The 17,341-nt window shown below is 40.6% G+C and overlaps 2 protein-coding genes across 9 annotated transcripts in view; one reads left to right on the plus strand and one right to left on the minus strand.

Annotated features, from left to right (window-relative positions):
• COL28A1 (collagen type XXVIII alpha 1 chain) overlaps positions 1-1,584 on the minus strand; it is an 84,433-nt gene extending 82,849 nt beyond the window's left edge. The window contains exons 1-2 of the mRNA XM_037386514.1: positions 1,458-1,584; positions 486-567 (exon numbers count right to left, since the gene is read on the minus strand). The gene's annotated coding sequence lies outside the window, so the exon portion shown is untranslated. The remainder of the gene's footprint in view (positions 1-485; positions 568-1,457) is intronic.
• A 278-nt stretch (positions 1,585-1,862) lies between these two features.
• Positions 1,863-16,121, plus strand: MIOS (meiosis regulator for oocyte development). 8 transcript variants are annotated; one of them, XM_037383103.1, is made up of 11 exons: positions 1,864-2,297; positions 3,151-4,517; positions 4,713-4,811; positions 5,761-6,018; positions 7,204-7,373; positions 9,047-9,112; positions 9,776-9,934; positions 10,666-10,818; positions 12,163-12,367; positions 13,440-13,569; positions 13,805-16,121. In XM_037383103.1, exons 2-11 carry the CDS (start codon positions 3,221-3,223, stop codon positions 13,899-13,901), a joined length of 2,634 nt encoding a protein of 877 aa, XP_037239000.1. In that variant the 5' UTR covers positions 1,864-2,297; positions 3,151-3,220; the 3' UTR covers positions 13,902-16,121. The 8 variants fall into 8 exon arrangements, 7 of the variants coding, with proteins under 7 accessions (XP_037239006.1, XP_037239007.1, XP_037239000.1 ...); XM_037383104.1 differs by having other exon boundaries at positions 1,864-2,226; XM_037383105.1 differs by having other exon boundaries at positions 1,865-2,011.
• The last annotated feature ends 1,220 nt before the right edge of the window (positions 16,122-17,341 follow it).

Genomic DNA, 17,341 nt, shown 5'->3' on the forward strand with positions numbered 1-17,341 from the left:
GTTTTCTTAGCTGCTTTTTTTATGTTCAGGCAGCCTTCAAAACATGCCCTGAATAATTTCCTGTTATCTGATAAAACTGCTTCCTTGGCCTCCTAATAGCTTCTCAAAATGTTGTTTATGACATTTTTTGCCTTTCTCATATGAGATATTAAATACTTCCTCTCGAGACTGATAGTTTCACTACTTCCCTCCCCCAATTGCCTTATTCCTGAAGACATGCTAAAAACCGCAGGGAAGACAAAATTTCCTGTGCCTTCAGAATGCTACCACATCACAGCCTACTTTTTCTTTCTTTGACGAAACTTCTCGCTTTCCTTCAGACTCTTTATTAAAATACTTTGCTCAATGACTGGCCTCTAAGAATTTACAAACATTTCCATTTTGTCTTTGATGTAATATATAGAATGTAAGGAAAAATATTCAAATTACCACTGACAACATTTAGTTATGATTCACATGACAGATCTGAGCAACGACAACAATACCTATTTTCCAGCATTTTATTGACTTTATCCTACATGTCTAGGCAATAAGGCTTCAATCATTCTTCTGGGCATGTTTCCGAGTCTACAAAGTCAAACAAAGACTCCTGTTTGGCATCTGTAGGGCTTGGATTAGACTTCACATCCACTTGTAACTCCCATCACAAAGCACATACAAGAACAGCAGTTAAATGACACACCTAGAGAGCACGTATCGAACACATCTGTATAATTACTGACAGGCTGAGTACCACACCCTTTTAGTAAGGTTGCCCACTATTTCCTATTTAAGACCCCGGGTTTGGTTGTTTATAGCCCTGTGTAACTTTAAAGACATAAACTGAAACTATTCCTGCCAGATGTCTTTCCATCTAAATTTTAGCTGAAGTAATCCAGACATTTCCAAGAACGAGGCTAACAAGAAACAGATTTTTTCCTTTGGTGAAGTAAAATCTGCATCCCTTGTGTTCAAAGCAGTGAGGTATACTTTGGGGACTAACACAGCTTAGGGGAGGAGAAGGTGAAAGAGGGATGTTCTTGCTGTGGTTCTTAGGCAAATCTACCGAATTTGGGCCAAACTCTAAGCCTTTGAAAAGGGTTAGCCTGCACCCAGCCGCTAAACACTCGGGGCAAAGGCCTTGGGAAGAGAGAAGCCAGCGGCCTACAGGCAGAAAGGGCCGAACACCAAGTTAAGGGAACGGCCGGCGCCCCACACCATGCGCCAGGCCCCACACTGCGCAGGCAGGGCTCTGGGAAGCCGGGGGGCGAACAGGCGCCGGGCAGGCTCCCGGCAGAACGGGACTTCCTGAGGTTCTGCCCCCTCTGTTCGCACCCGTCGCTCTTTCAGCGCAAGCAGCCCCGCCCTGCCCTTCCCGCGCACTGGCTGCTGCCACTACCTTGGGACACCGGTACCGCGGCGGCCCGGCCCTCTCTCCACCTGCCGCAGGTGCCACCGGCACCCTGACCAACACCAACCTTCTAACAAAAGCTACTGCTTTAGTACAGCAGCAAGCGTAAGTCAACAGATAGAAACGGAGCGGGAGTCCAGCGATCCTTCCCCGGATCACGGCGCCCGGTGCGGGCCGCGTTCAGCTAAGGTCTAGGCCAGCTCCCGCCCCAACGCGCTCAGGGTTTTAAGCCGGCCAGCCCCGCGGGGCGGGACTCCGGCGGGGCGGGGCTCCGGCGGGGCGGGGCTCCGGCGGGGCGGGGCTCCGGCGGGTGGGAGCTCCGGCGGGGCGGGGGAGGAGCGCGGCCCGGCGGCGGGCGGGAGGGAGGGGTCCTGCCAGGACAGGCGCTCCGCCCCCCTGCCCCCCCGCCCCCGCTCGCCGGAAGTTCGGCAGCTTTTCTGTCCCCCCCCGCGCCGGAAGCGCCACGGGTTTTCCTTCCCCGCTGCCCCCGCAACCGGAAGCCCTTGTACGCTTGCCGCTCTTCCTCCTCGGACGGCAAGGCCGGTGGGCGTCGCGTCGCGTCGTGTCGTCGCCCCTCCCCCCCTCCCGGTGGCGGTGGTGTCGGAGGGCCCCGCGGGGTGGGTGAGCATCTGCCGCGCCCGGAAAGGGTGGGAGGGAAGCGGTCGGCCGCGCTCCGCACCGTTCCCGCCGCCGCGGGGCCTCGGTGGGGCCTTCTCGTTCAGCGGCTCCTGGGCGAGGAGCAGCGAGGCGGGCCGAGCGGCGGGCGGGGAGCCTGCCCCCCGCGGCGCGCAGGAGCCGGCCGTAACCAGGAGACACCCAGAGGGGGCCTGGGAGAAGTACGTAACGCTCCCTTTCCATGCTTCCCAGTTCCCAGTACAGCGTGGCCCTCTCCGCAATTACGGAAGAGGTTTGTAGGATCTGCGGGGGGGGGGGGGGTGTTGTACATAGACACGTAAAATGGGTCTGGGTGTGCAGCTATGGCAGGTGTAAACGGAGTTTAACAGTAATGTATATTTATGAATGCTGCTAGGCCAAATGTGAACTACGACAAGGTAATGCTGGGGTAGAAGGTGAGTTTAGGAGCAGTAGAATAAGGTATTTCTGTAGAAATCTTCGAAAAGGGCAAGCCTTTCTAGGCTACGGAACAGACTTCAGACAAAACAGACTCTTAATTTTTGTCAATTAGAGCACTTCAATTAGGCAGAAATTTTCTCCTACATGTTTTAGGGAGTGGTTCTTTACCAGCAGCACACCCACATATCATGCCGCATCACATCTCAGTTAATCTCTCTTTCCTTAATATTGGCGTTTTGTAAACCCAGCAGATCCTGTTGTCAGTTTGTAGGTGGCTGCGCTGGTTCTGTCTCAGTAGGTATACACCAGGAATCACAAAGTCTGCTGGGGGGAAGTGCTGTCGTGCAGAGGGCGGTTAAGGTTTTGGCCTGAAACGTACATGCATTAAACCAGAGGTCCTCAAACTACGGCCCACGGGCTGGATATGGCCCCCCAGGGTCCTCAGTCTGGCCCCCGGTATTTACAGACCCCCCCGCTGGGGGTTGGGGGGGGAACCAAGCAGCCGCAGATGACTGCCTGCCACTGCATCCGCGCGCCGGCCCCCTGGTTAAAAAGTTTGAGGACCCCTGCATTAAACCCTTAGGCTAAAAGTCATTCAGAACCACACTTCTGTTAGTTTAAAGATGATCTCAGATTACAAAGATATTTGGTTTTTGATAACATTCCTCCAAATTATTTCTCAACAGTTCCCATATGCATGGACATCACCTGAATATTCTTACAAGAGCTTAAATTGTGTGTAAGCTTACCCTAAACATGAGTGGCTCCAAACCTGATATTTTGTGGGCCCCGCACCATGTTGACAGATTTGTTGTATGTGATTCGGAATTGAGCCTTTATCACATTGACTCTGCTGTAAGTTCAGAACTCAAGGCAGGATCCTTGCGGTTGTCGGAAGAAACTACAGCTACGCTATTGTCAATAAATTCAGATACACCATATATGAAATGTGTGGCTTGGTATCCAAAGTACGATCCTGAATGTCTCCTTGCTGTTGGACAGGCCAATGGTCGAGTGGTACTTACTAGCCTTGGTCAAGATCACAACTCAAAATCTAAAGATTTGATAGGTAAAGAGTTTGTTCCCAAACATGCACGGCAATGCAATACTCTTGCGTGGAACCCACTAGATAGTAATTGGCTTGCTGCAGGGTTAGATAAACATCGGGCTGACTTTTCAGTATTGATCTGGGATATCAGCAGCAAATATGCCCCAGAAACTGCAGTTGCTACAGAGAAAGTAAGACTTTCAGCAGGAGATCCGGAAGCAGGACTGGTAGTAACAAAGCCACTCTATGAATTGGGACAGAACGATGCTTGTCTCTCTCTCTGTTGGCTTCCACGGGATCAGAAGCTGCTTTTGGCTGGAATGCATCGAAATCTGGCTATCTTTGATCTGAGGAACACAAGCCAAAAAATATTTGTAAACACCAAGGCTGTCCAAGGAGTGACTGTCGATCCCTATTTCCATGATCGTGTAGCTTCCTTCTATGAAGGTCAGGTGGCCATATGGGATTTAAGAAAATTTGAAAAGCCTGTTTTGACCTTGACGGAGCAACCAAAACCCTTAACAAAAGTTGCGTGGTGTCCAACAAGAACTGGATTATTAGCTACTTTAACAAGGGATAGTAATATTATTAGACTGTATGACATGCAGCATACTCCCACTCCTATTGGAGATGAAACTGAGCCAACGATAATTGAAAGAAGTGTCCAACCTTGTGAAAACTACATTGCTTCGTTTGCCTGGCATCCAACAAGTCAAAATCGAATGGTAGTAGTGACTCCCAACAGGACTATGTCTGACTTCACAGTTTTTGAAAGGATTTCTCTCGCATGGAGTCCAGTAACATCCTTAATGTGGGCTTGTGGACGACATTTATATGAGTGTACAGAAGAAGGAAAGGCTAGTTCCTTGGAAAAAGACATAGCAACCAAAATGCGGCTCAGAGCTTTGTCAAGGTATGGTCTTGATACTGAACAAGTTTGGAGAAATCACCTCCTGGCTGGAAATGAAGATCCTCAGCTGAAATCACTTTGGTACACTCTGCATTATATCCTTTATTTTACTATCCTAAAGAAGTAATGCACTTTTATATGTAAACTAGTTATATTAAATACATTAAAATCTTTAAATATAATTCAACATCCTGCAAATACTTTGCATATGTTAATAGGATGTGACTTTAACAAAAAAAAAAAGGTTTCAAACACTTGGGAAAAATTAAGCTTCCTATACATGAAAATACTTATGAAACAGTATACTGAAGATATGGATCAAAAACTTACAGGAAACAAAGGTCCCTTAGTTTATGCTGGCATTAAAACAATCGTGAAGTCATCTTTGGGTAAGAATGTTCCAACTTTGATAAGTTCTATTGTAGTATATTTACAGAATGATGCTCTCATGGGTTTGTCTCTAAATATTGTTGAAAGAGGTGTTTAAAAATATAGAAACAAAGTATTTCTATTTGTGTTTTACACATATCAAATTAACAGATCATATTGCAGTAATCTCCAGAATTTTCAGTGTTCTTGGAAAGTCAGTAATCATGAAAACAAAGTATCCTCAGAGGTAAATCTTCAGCTGAACTATTTCAAATGTTTGGGTTTTGACTATAGCACTGAAAATTCTTGCTCCCAACTTAACTGTTATGTTTTTTGGAATTTCACATAGGGGTGTGCTTCTGGGAAGCTGATTTTACTGTAGTCACTGCTAATGTACTAAGTACTTTGTGTAACTGTGTTTAAATAAGCTGTCTTGTTCTGAAGTGGTAATCACCCCTGGTGCATCGCATTATGCCTCTCATGCTCAGTGAAGTTTTTATTAGTATAATCTATTACTTGAATCTTTCCTTCCCTATTCATTATGTGTCTTTATTATTATTTATGCTCCTTGGAGCAAAAAATAACTTCAGTGGTGGGAAAGCTTCTAGCATGTTGATGCTTGCTGAGAAAACTGGTAGAGCGGGTATTTGACTGTGTGTTATGTATTTTCAAACTGAACATACTGATAACTCCTGTCAACTCTAATGAGGACCTCCAAAATCTTAGGGGGTAGAGAAAAGAAAAAAGACTTAGTGGAGTCTGTGTGTCAAGTTCAGATGGATGATTTTTAGCAGATCAAAATAATCTTTTGTATGCTGCTCCTTACCATGGAGTTTTTAGTGATGTTAAAGTACTAAAATATGATACTCAGCTTTTGTACTATTCTTTATGATTGAAGTCAAAGTGTTGTGTTGTGATGGCAATTTAAGTTGTGATTTAAGCATAATTTAACTTATTTCCCATTTCTAGGAACAACAGAGAACCTCAGGCACAGCAGGAGTGGAGCTGATAGACAGGCAGATATTATTCAGTATCTGAGTGAGGAGAGATCCTTGGCTTTGCAGCTCTGTGGGTGGATAAAGAAGGGAACAGACTTAGATGTGGAACCTTTCTTAAATTCATTGGAACAGGAAGGAGACTGGGAGCGAGCTGCTGCTGTTGCACTTTTCAACTTGGACATACGGCGAGCAATACAAATCCTAAATAAAGGGGCTTCCTCGGGAAAAGGTGCATATCGTATTTAGTACCTTTTAGTTTGGCATATTACCTTAGTAGATTATTTTCATTGAACAGAATTATGGAAGATACTGCAGAAAAGAGAATCTGATGAATCCTGATATTTTATTCTTCAGGCTATCATATGCCTCACTGTGTAGTTAAGACAGATTGTATGTTTCAGAAGTTCCTATTGATGCATACCCCAGAAAGTATTACGTACTGAACTGCTGAGATTCTTTTATTTTAATGGAATTGCATTTTGGCTAGCTGTCATGTGTATTTCCTTCTGTTGGGCTGTATGTAGCTTCCCACCAGTGCAATGGCTGTGGAATAATGGAAATGTAATGTTCAGGATCTGCAGAAAACATTTGTTTTGGAGTAATATTTGGTAAGAGTTGCAAAGTATGAGGGAGAAGTTAAGATACTGGAGCCAAGAAATGGAGGTATTTTTGTTCTGTTTTCTTGCCAGTATTCCTCCTAAACTCTGATTTGCATCTGTGTTCTCTTATTAAATTCAAAGGACTATCTTGCTACTAAAGTGGGTAGGTAAGACACAAAGGGAGTTGTTAAGGTTCTTTTTATTTTTACTATTGTCCCTTTTTGGTGGACGAAAGTGTGTGTGTGTTTTCCATAGGGAAGGCTCAGAGCGGAGACACCCTATCTTCAAATTAAAAAATAAAATTGAACTTTCTGACAGAATGAATAGTGAGATGAAATAGATTTAATGGTTTTAGGAAACTTGTTATCTTGAAGCTGCTATATGCATTTGTCATCCTCCAGCTAGGTCTGTTAAGTGATAGCTATATATACAATCCTATCTTTTCACTTCTTGTGGATATAAATCGTGGTCATGACAATTATTTATGGTAGTGATAGGGACACAATTAGCAGTTCAAAGCTATTTCAAAATACCACACCAGTGTGATATTGCTTAAAGTATTATGCAGGCTGTCATGCATGTGGGCACGTGACTTTTAGAGCTGTAACTTACCTGAACAGAGGCATTTAAAGCAGAAACTAATAAATGCTAGTGTATGCACATTTATTTTAGCTAGTGTTAATTCTGCTGCATTTTGTCTTGTATCCTGACAAAATGTTCTCTTTCAAACTGATATTTTCAATTACAGTTTTAATTGGATTTTTTTCAAGTACTTAAGTTGAATATTGTTTCACTGATTGCTTTTAATAAATCAGGTGATCTGAACCTTAATGTAGTGGCAATGGCTCTATCAGGCTACACGGACGAGAAGAACTCACTTTGGAGAGAAATGTGCAGTACTCTAAGACTGCAATTGAACAATCCCTACTTGTGTGCTATGTTTGCTTTCCTGACAAGCGAGTCTGGTTCATATGATGGTGTTTTGGTGAGTAAATTTCTGTTACATTAAAATTGCTTTAAATAATAGGTGCATGTGTGTATATATATATATATATATATATATATATATATACATATACACATACATACAGACATAGGTGGGGAAGTGTTATATGCTCCATGAATTACTCACATAGAATGTATTACTTCCTCCTGATGCGGGCAGATAACATTTTTTTCTGCTAAGTAGACATCTCATACTAGTGAATATTACGTTAGTTGAACAAAACGTGCATAAGCAGCTAAAATATCTAATACAGTCCACACATTCTTTTAGAGGAAATTTTTTTGAGCATGGAATTATTGAGCCACTAGAAATACATTATCAAAATAATTCAAGTAGGAGGAAAAATGGGGAGAGAGGTTAATAATGGAAATGCACAAAAAAGAGTAAGCGCAGGGGAGTTTGCAGAACTTACATCAAGCTATATTTGGATTTAATTGTATTTTATGTTTCCTTGCTTACTTGTTAAAATAATTTCTGTATGCTGAAACAGTAAACAGAATAGTTTCATATCTTCTGAAATTGCTATGTGAAGAGCAAACTCAGTCTTTAATTATTAGATACTTTGAGCCTTTTGGAGGAGTAACATACTTGATCCTTGGTTAGAGAACAACAGAAATACTTGATTCCATAGGAGTTACTTAGCCCAAGGGAGGATTCTTGTAGCAAGGTAATTGGCCTAAACCTGTTGAAAACAAAGTTGTCATCATATGGTGCTTTTAGGATAGTAAAAAAAATAGGGTAAGAATTCCAGAGGAGAGAAACCTGAGTCTTTTTTTCCTCACTTGAAGAGAGAATGTTTGTGTTGTCTGGATGTTAGGTAGTAACTTTATAGTTGTTTTTTATTGATAAATTGGAAACGGACAAGATCATAAGGGGGGGGTATTTTAATTTTTACTTCACTGAGATCTGTTGAAATTTGCGTGAAAAAGATTTTGCCAAGCACATCTCCTTGTTTTGGCAGTGTCAATCACGATTTCTATTCTGAGAATATCAAGAAGGAAAAACATGGGCACAGCTAAGTATGAGAATTAATCTAGTCAAGGATTTTTTTTCCTTCAGTATCACAGCTAGTAAAATCCAAGAAGCAAAAAGTAAATATTGCATTGCTGTACCTTGAGTGCCAATATACTTGTGAGAAATCTGTGTTCTGGGTATTTGGACTTAAGTTTTTATGGTTGTTTGAGGTTTTTTGTTTGTTTTGTTTATTAACTTTTAGTTGTGATTTTAGGAACTAATTGAGTAGTTAGGCTATTTATTTTTTAAATATGGCAAATGAAGGTTGGTTTGTTTTTTCTTCCACCTGTGAGACTCCTGACTTAATATGCTAGAAGAACTAAGCCCAGCTCTACATGCCTTGCAAAGTTTCTTTTTCTAGAGTTCATAAACCACGCAGGATGTGCTGTACCAGGCTTTCCTGCCGCTTGAGTAATTGTTCCAGTAGCTGCAGTCTTGCTCTGATACCTGTATCTGAGTATAAATGATTAACCTGATATTTAGTGTTAGCTTTCTTCAGATGTGATGTTTTCTTTGTACATAATCAATCTCATAGTGTTAGTTATACAATAGTGCAAATGTTCTGACTTCTATAAACAATGTATTGAAAAAATGGAAACTTGCATGTGATGCTAGTGTTCCCATTTTTCTCTCCAAAGTATGAAAATAATGTAGCTGTACGAGACAGAGTGGCATTTGCTTGCAAGTTCCTCAATGATGCTCAGGTAAGTTTGTGATTGCACGTTTAAGCAAACTGTTAAGCTGGGCTTTATTTAGAGGAAGAAGCAACTCTGGAATGGACAGGTGAGCAGTGGAAGCAATGAGTCATGAGTGATTTGGGTTTTCGCATCAGAGTAGGGTATAAGGTATGGTACCATCTGGTCTTCAGTTTGTACCTTCAGCTTGATTTTTCTTGGTTTTTTCCTTGTTCAGGTTTTGGTGTTGTTTTTTTTAATTAGTATTCATGACTTGCTAGTTTGTTAAATGCTACTGCATTACCTGTATGTCTGTTTTACTAGAGTTATTTGTACTTATTATGTATTTCCAGATACTTGCATTCTCTCAAATTAAGGCTTGGTTTTACAGCAGGAATGTTTCCCTTTAGATTCACTGAAGTATTTAAAGAATACATAACCTCCCTCTTTGCACTTCTTATCAGGCTTAAAGTTCGTTGATAAATGCTTGAATTCTTGCAATGTAGTAGATATAAACATGTAACTTTTCCTGTGTACCAACTAGCAAGTAGCATACTCTGTTAGCAGCAGGCACTCTTAAAGAAACCTGTTCAAATTGTGAGAACTGTTGTCATATGCTGATGTAAATGAGTTCGGAAGGAATGAACAGATGGCAAAAGCTAAGGGGTTTGGGTTTTTTTTGTTTTGTTATAGTTGAACAGGTTTATTGAAAAGCTGACTAATGAAATGAAAGATGCTGGGAATTTGGAGGGAATACTGTTAACAGGGCTGACAAAAGATGGAGTTGACTTGATGGAAAGTTACGTTGACAGAACTGGAGATGTCCAGACAGCAAGCTATTGCATGTTACAGGTTAGTGTTTCACTCAAAAAAACCACCTTTATAGAGGAGAACTAAACGTGGTTTCTCTAGCAGTATAGTACTGAATCATGTGAACTAAAAAGTATTTTCTGTAATAAATGTGGATGTTATATATAATGCCTGTTTTGTGGAATAATCTGAAACACACACAGTGTTAACTATAAACATGTCTCTTCACTCTCTCTTGTTGAGATAGCTTGAGGAGATAGTAGGGGAAAGAGGCAAAAAGAAAACATAGTCCTTTTTACTGGCTGAACTGGGAATAACCATACCCCTGCTTACTGGTGGTGTGTTTCCTGACAGGTTCAGTTTTGGGTTGGTTTTTTTTTTTTTTGCTTCCAGGATTTTGATAGAAGACTGAGGTGAGGGGTTTTGTTTGTAGGCATTGGGTTTGGTGGTTTTTTTTATGATGGACTTGGTCTTGGCCCTCATACAGTTGCAGCTATTGCCAACAGTGTGTTTAACTGTGTATGTAATTGTAACAGTGGTAGACTGTGGTATGTGACAGAATTTTATAATCCTTCATCTGACAGAAACGAGTTTTTAGAAGGACGGCAGCACCAGTATTTTCAAATCAGAGCCAGAATGAAGAAAATTTTTATCAAAGTCACATTACAGTTTAATAGAAAACTAATCTTTTTCTAGATAAATTACACGTATTATTTCCCATATGTTGTCGTACGCTTTGTAAAGTGTGTGACATTTTTTCCTGCCTGCTTTAGGGTTCTCCATCAGATGTACTTAAGGATGAGAGGGTTCAGTACTGGATTGAGAACTACAGGAATCTCCTAGATGCTTGGAGATTTTGGCACAAACGTGCAGAATTTGATATCCATAGGAGTAAGCTGGATCCCAGTTCAAAACCTTTAGCCCAGGTAAATGGAATTCTTGTATGAAGTATGACCAGTCCAGAAGGGAAGGTGGCATGGTACTTCTGTAGAAAAAAAGTTGCTGGCTGCACCTTGGCTTTCATCATGATTCATGTGCAAAAGAAAGATTTCAACTAAGGCTGCCCTAAATGCCCTAAAAAAGTAGCTGTGGGGTTTTTTTTCAAAATATTTTTTTAGAAAGGACTTGATAACTGTTTTGATAGAGGGTACAGAAATATGGTAAAGAAATCTACATTTCTTCATATCTAATCTAGGAAATTGGTTCCCTACCATTTTATTCATGTGATTGTTTTAAAAATTATTTGATCTTTTCCTTTCAAATAACAGCTTGTCTTTCAGAAACTAACTTTTCAACACTTTTTTTCTAGGAAAACTTTTTTTCCACTCCCGTGTTGAAAACCAAAATCAGAGATGTATCATCCAGGTGAATTCAGCGTCAGGGTGAGGATGGTGCTGAAACTAGGGGATCTAACAAAGAACTTGTTCAAATTGGCTCTTTTAATTGAAGCAAACCTCAAAGATATTTTGAAGCCCGTGAACCTTAAACTTAAAGTGAAGAACAGCAACTTTCATTATCAGTTCTGAACAAAAGCTAAACCAAAACCTTAACGCCCTGTCCAAATGCTAATAAGTAACATCTGGTGGCATTTTTAGCCAACATGGTCTTACCATAGCACCTTCCCCTCTCTCATGTCTGCTAAGTGTGTGCATCACAAGCCTTAGGGCTCAAGGAAGGCCTAAGGAAGGCTGGTTTTGAATTCATGTATCCATCACAGCTGTTTAAGGAGAGCTGCATCTGTACTGGTCCAAATGGGAGGGAGTTGAGTTTACTGCTTCTTCTGTATGTGATCAACATAAATAACCCCTCAAGAGTTTAAAATACGTGGTCCTTGGTACCAGGTCACAACTTGTGGCATAAGATATACAAAGATTATTACGAAAATCCTCATGTTGGGGACTGTAGAGTGGGTCACCTCCCTAAGGAGGGAGAGACCACATTTAATTATACAGTAAGTAGAGTTAAATTTAATTTCTTTCATTACTGCAGATAACAGCTTTTTATTATCTTACCTTTCCAAGTTTTACTAATTGTGCATGTTTTTATGTGCTTTTTGAGGTAAGTGAGCATCATTAAGGCCTCCTTCTCAGGACTGTGTGCCACATATATAAGCCAAGATGTTAGAAACGCCTTCAAAAGTAGCCTTGGCTTTCCAGGGCACTCCCCAGAATGCCTGGTAAATACGTGTTTGCTATCTTGAACGAATTCACTGATAGGAGTAGCAAAAGTGGAACCAAGCGAAAAAATTAATGGGCTTTTGTTCTCTTTAGGTGTTTGTGAGTTGCAATTTCTGTGGAAAATCAATCTCTTACAGCTGTTCAGCTATTCCTCATCAGGGGCGAGGTTTTAGCCAATATGGAGTTAGTGGTTCACCAACTAAGTCAAAAGTTACAAGCTGTCCTGGCTGCCGTAAGCCCCTTCCTCGCTGTGCACTTTGCTTGATAAATATGGGAACACCAGTTTCCAGTTGTCCAGGTATGATGCAGTGGGTTTTAGTTATTCAGCTCGGGCACTAGTTAGAGGCCTAATTAGCAGTTCCTGTTGGAAGACCTTCTGTTGCACCTTTTAATTTCTATTTGTACCCATACTGTAAATATTGATACTCGTCATTTTGAGGAAGACGGGCCATAATTGAAAACTTGTTTACATCCTGTCTGATTTCTTGATGAAACCTATGTCTCAGTTCTTTGGCGTGAGACAGTATGCACAGTTACTTGGTTCTGACAGTTTTCCCAGTGAGGTTGTCAGTGAAGTTCCATGATTAGACAGTTTAAAAGATTCAAGTACTGTGGTGGTCAGTATTGTGAGCTTTAAAACGGTAAGAAATGGGAAGTGTGTTTTCTTGAGATTAATTGTAGGGATGCTACAGAAATCTTGGAATGTAAATTAATTGATTTTTAGCTGGAAGAGGATGAGAAAATAAATTCAATGTGGTATACTTTCTGTCGCTAAATATGAAAGAATGCATGGGTCATGCTGTCACAGCTAAGAAATATGACTAGAATCTTTTGTTTCTAAATGTCTTGAGCTCAGCATTACACAAGTTCTAAATGAAACTGATTTTGTCCATATTTTTAGATGAGTCTTGTTATAAAGCCATGAGCAGCTGTGCAGCTGTCATCTATTCACATATCTCGTTCTTTCACTGAGCTGTTATGACTTCTATATTGTAATTGTTCCAATTCATAACTTAGATTTTGTTGCTTTTTCTAAAGCAGAACATTTCACGTGCATTAAGACAGGCCCATGATTCACTGGAACATAAATCACTTTCATAACTTTGTTGAAAGAGATTCTGTCTGTAAAATTTGTTTAACAGGCAAGTTTAGCACGTCCGTAAGATGTGAGACAACAGCTGAGCAATGTAATTCTTGTTTTGGCATTCCACCAGTTCTTCATAATTTTACTGACTTCTCTTTTAAAATCAGGCCACTTCACATAATGTTCCTAATTTCAAATTTATTCTAATACTGTTACTGGGACTGAAATATAAATGAAGCATAATGATTTACAAGGTATTTGTGGGGTTGGGTTTGCCTCTGCACAGGAGGATCCAAATCAGATGAAAAAGTGGATCTTAGCAAAGACAAGAAGTTAGCCCAGTTCAACAACTGGTTTACTTGGTGTCACAACTGTAGGCATGGTGGACATGCTGGGCATATGCTTAGCTGGTTCAGGTAAGTTAATGTTAAAATCTTCCTTACTTCACATGTGTATGCTGCACTGAGTAGGACATGCCTCCTTTGCTGTAACTATCATTATAATGTTTTGTTGGTTTAGAACATATGCAAACTTAACTATGATGCTGACTTTTTCTAAGATACTATGTTGCTGCACATACTGAAATGTATAGATTACAAAATGCTTGTTAGTTCTACCTGGTTTATCTTTTTTTCTGCTGTTGCTGTCTAGGGACCATACTGAATGCCCGGTTTCTGCCTGCTCTTGTAAGTGTATGCAGCTGGATACAACAGGGAATCTCATTCCAGCAGAGACTGTCCAGGCGTAAATATTGTTTAAAAATGTGGGGCTCTTTAACGGATGTCTGTTATAGTCCAAGCATATATTTTAGACAAAGGTCATTTGTGACTTACTGACTGTGAAAAAATAAATTGCTATCAGATCAGTAAAATGACGTGTGCATGACTGTGCTTGGTAGAAACTGGTATTCCTCAGATGAGCCTCTGGGTGTATAGTATGTGGTCCTTGTTCAGAGGACTGAAGCACTTCAGTTCAAAAGCACTCCTGGAATTCTGGACTCTTTGGATTTTATTAAAAGTTTTCAGGATAATGCTCATCAGCCCTTTTATTTGTTTTCCAAACAAAGCAGTGTTTATCTTCTGTGAAAGTGGGCCTTCAAAATAACACCTGAAAGGTGTTCTTCAGAATGCAAAATGATGCTGTGGATTCCTCTGTTCATTGTTTGATCATACTTTCTTGTACACAAATGATCATTTCCTTGTAAGTTCATTCGAAGTGCCACTGTTGTATTCTAAAGAATTTTATTTTGAAGAAAAATGCACGTTTTCTGTTTCCAAGTTCTGTTAATAGTAAAACAACATCTTTGCAATTCAAGATGTTATGTAATTTACCTACATACATAGCTGATGTGAATTTTAATGCTAAAGAATTTGGGGGCTTTGTCTCCTAGTGATGTCTATATCATAGAGAAGAGCTCTGAGAAGTTGTGTCTGTTTCAGTACAGAGTGCAGGTAAACTATAGGGGACTTCATTTGATTAATTTTTAACATAGTACTGTAAAGATCTGAAATATCAAGGACTGGAGACTTGTAAATATTCAAGTTTTAAACTACATGCTGAGTCTTGACTACAGAAATATTTGAAAACTTTTGGATAATTGGCACATCCCTGTACTTCTGAAATACTCTGGGAAGTGTGAAATCAACCTATATAAATCCTGCTTCTGGTCACTAGCAGACACCAATCTGCTCCGAAAAGGCTGCACAATTTTAGGTCATTGACCACAAGTAGTTCTCCATATGTTACCAGCTGGAATTAAGATTATTTATTAACTTAAGAGAGAGTCAATGATACTTTGCGAATACTGTGCTAGAAGCTAATCGGTATTGTTGTCCTTCATTTTGTAGGCAACAAAATTCACACAAATTAGGGGAAAAGAAACCTGTTTTAAGGTATGTGATAATAACATCAGTTTACTTGGTGTGTGTTTATTTACTAGCAGAAACAGTATATGAGTGCTATGAAATACTAAATGGAATGCTAGCAATAAACTGGTACCCTATTGCCAGGACTGTGAAAATTGGTGTTTTGAAAGAGAATATATTGTAATATACCACTGGTTCTAAGTGCTATAGTGTAGTTGCAACAAGTTAGAATGTGGAAACGTTTTCTGTAGATGTACATGATTACATTCAGGAATTTGGTTATGTTTTCTGATTTAGCATTAATGTTGTAATACATCTGCTATGTTTATTCTGATCTAAATTTCTTGCCTAAATGACAAAGATCTTTTATAAGTTAAAATCAAAGAGGTACTTGATATTTGTAGGCATGGGAGAGCAGTTACTTTTTTTTTTTTCTTGTTAGAGTATTTATTTCTCTTTCCAGTACTTTTGCACACCTCATGTTGCTGTTGAAGAGCTCTTCAAAATGTTCTCGATCTATAAATGTAAACTGGGGTTTAATGGATGATACCCTATTTATATATACAGGCAATAAAACTTCTGCTTTTTGGAAGTGAGGATTTGTAAGTGTCAAGATATGTTTTTATTCCTCTGTAGTAACAATGTTTAGTAAATTTTCCTGATATCTTCCATGTCCAGGTGAATGCAGCTACTAACTTACAATGTCTCGTTTTCTTATGTAAAGAAAACTAATTTATAACGTTTTCAGCTTGACTATACCTGTTTGTGTCAAATTATGTAATTTCATTAAATTAGATGCTTACTTTGATACTCAGCATGTTTTTGAAATGTTTTGGATTAGGAGTGTGTGCATATTCTGGCACAGTATAACTATCAGTTTTGGCTTTTGTAATTGGTAATCAGGCTTTCAGGCCAGTAATTACACTACTTGTAAAAATTTGCAGAGAGGTGTATGTTTTTTAATGATTGGATTTTTTCCTTGGTTTACTTTTAAATTAATAAAGCTGTGATTTTGGGGGTCATTTGTTGTCTTCTAACAAAAAGTGTAGCTACAGACATTGTATTAGCGTTAGTATTTATTAAACTTTTATTGTTTTCTCCTATCTGCTCAACTCTGTCAGAGTTAACTAGATGAAGTGGCCTTGCATGCTAAAATATTTTGACCCTATTGTTGATGCTGATTATGTTTCATTATGTGCTCTAGCCCTGCCTCCCTTCCCTGATGAAGCACAAGCACTTTCTGATTGTATGCACAGGCTGCTTGCACATGAACACAACACCCGTTCTGTATGTGTGCATGCCCATGCAGAACAGGTGTGGTGATGGTGACCAGGGTCAGCTGAGAGTCCAGTGATTGCCTGACAAGTCTGCAGCAACACCCCTGACAAGGCTTTTCCCTGCCTCCTGGGTGCAGCCCTCAGTTCCTGCATGGTACTTCACTGCACGCTGCGTTCTGGTGGCCTCCCTTGGGAGCTCCACTAAACTGAATTTCCTCAGGAGATTTTGCCAAATTTTATTCTGTTCCTCCATTTCAGACTCAGAGACTGCTTTCTGTACCGTAACCAACTGGGACATAAAACCATTCCCCTTCTGGACTGTCAGAGCAGAGAGGGGAGTCATAGTAGCTTGCTGGCCCAAGAGGATGGCTGCTGCTAGCTTCCTTACTTGGGAGTCCTGCTCCACTGATACGGGGCTTTGAGCAGGAGTCACTCTTAACCATGGAGTGAATGATTTCCATGTCCACCAGACATGCCAAGGAGAGGTTTGGCTGGAGAAAACAGAGGTACCTGGATTGCAGCATGGCCCTTGTTACACTGACAATCTCTTGGGACTCCAGACAAGGGCTGGTGGGATGCAACTGTACCACTGCCCCCTCAAAGTGCCACTTTCACCCCATGTGCAGGCTCCCTACGTAAGACTCCATCATGTCTGTTTCATTGTTTTTACTTGCAGTTTAGCCTGCAGCACAGCTAAAACAGACTGACAGTTTCAGAATTGTTTCTCAAAACACAGCTCTCCAAAACAGTTATTTCATGACCACCTAGCAGCCCCTGCAACAAGGCAGGCAGCCTTAAGCTGCCTCTTGTTTTTGAGGTACTTAGTAACCAGATTCTGCTAAAGCCTAACCTCTGCTGCAGCCAAGGAAGCCTGGTTTGGGACCTCCTCAGTCCCCTCCACCTTTCTAACAGCCATCTTGCCTCATCTGTGCTTCCCTGAGCCTCAGGCAAAAGCCCCTTCTATACCAGATCTCTTTTTTTCCAGTTATGTTTACTTAGAGCAGGATCCTGCCAACTGTGCCAGGTGTTACAAGAGAAGGCAATGT

Source organism: Falco rusticolus, chromosome 4, assembly GCF_015220075.1.
Source record: "Falco rusticolus isolate bFalRus1 chromosome 4, bFalRus1.pri, whole genome shotgun sequence".
Taxonomy (NCBI): Eukaryota; Metazoa; Chordata; class Aves; order Falconiformes; family Falconidae; genus Falco; species Falco rusticolus.

Excerpts from the sequence above, each read along its gene's own strand:
- MIOS (XM_037383103.1), top strand. The coding sequence starts at position 3,221 with ATGAGTGGCTCCAAACCTGATATTTTGTGGGCCCCGCACCATGTTGAC. Across the intron at positions 6,019-7,203 it reads AGGGGCTTCCTCGGGAAAAG|GTGATCTGAACCTTAATGTA; the intron begins GTGCATATCGTA and ends TTAATAAATCAG. Across the intron at positions 7,374-9,046 it reads GTTCATATGATGGTGTTTTG|TATGAAAATAATGTAGCTGT; the intron begins GTGAGTAAATTT and ends TTCTCTCCAAAG.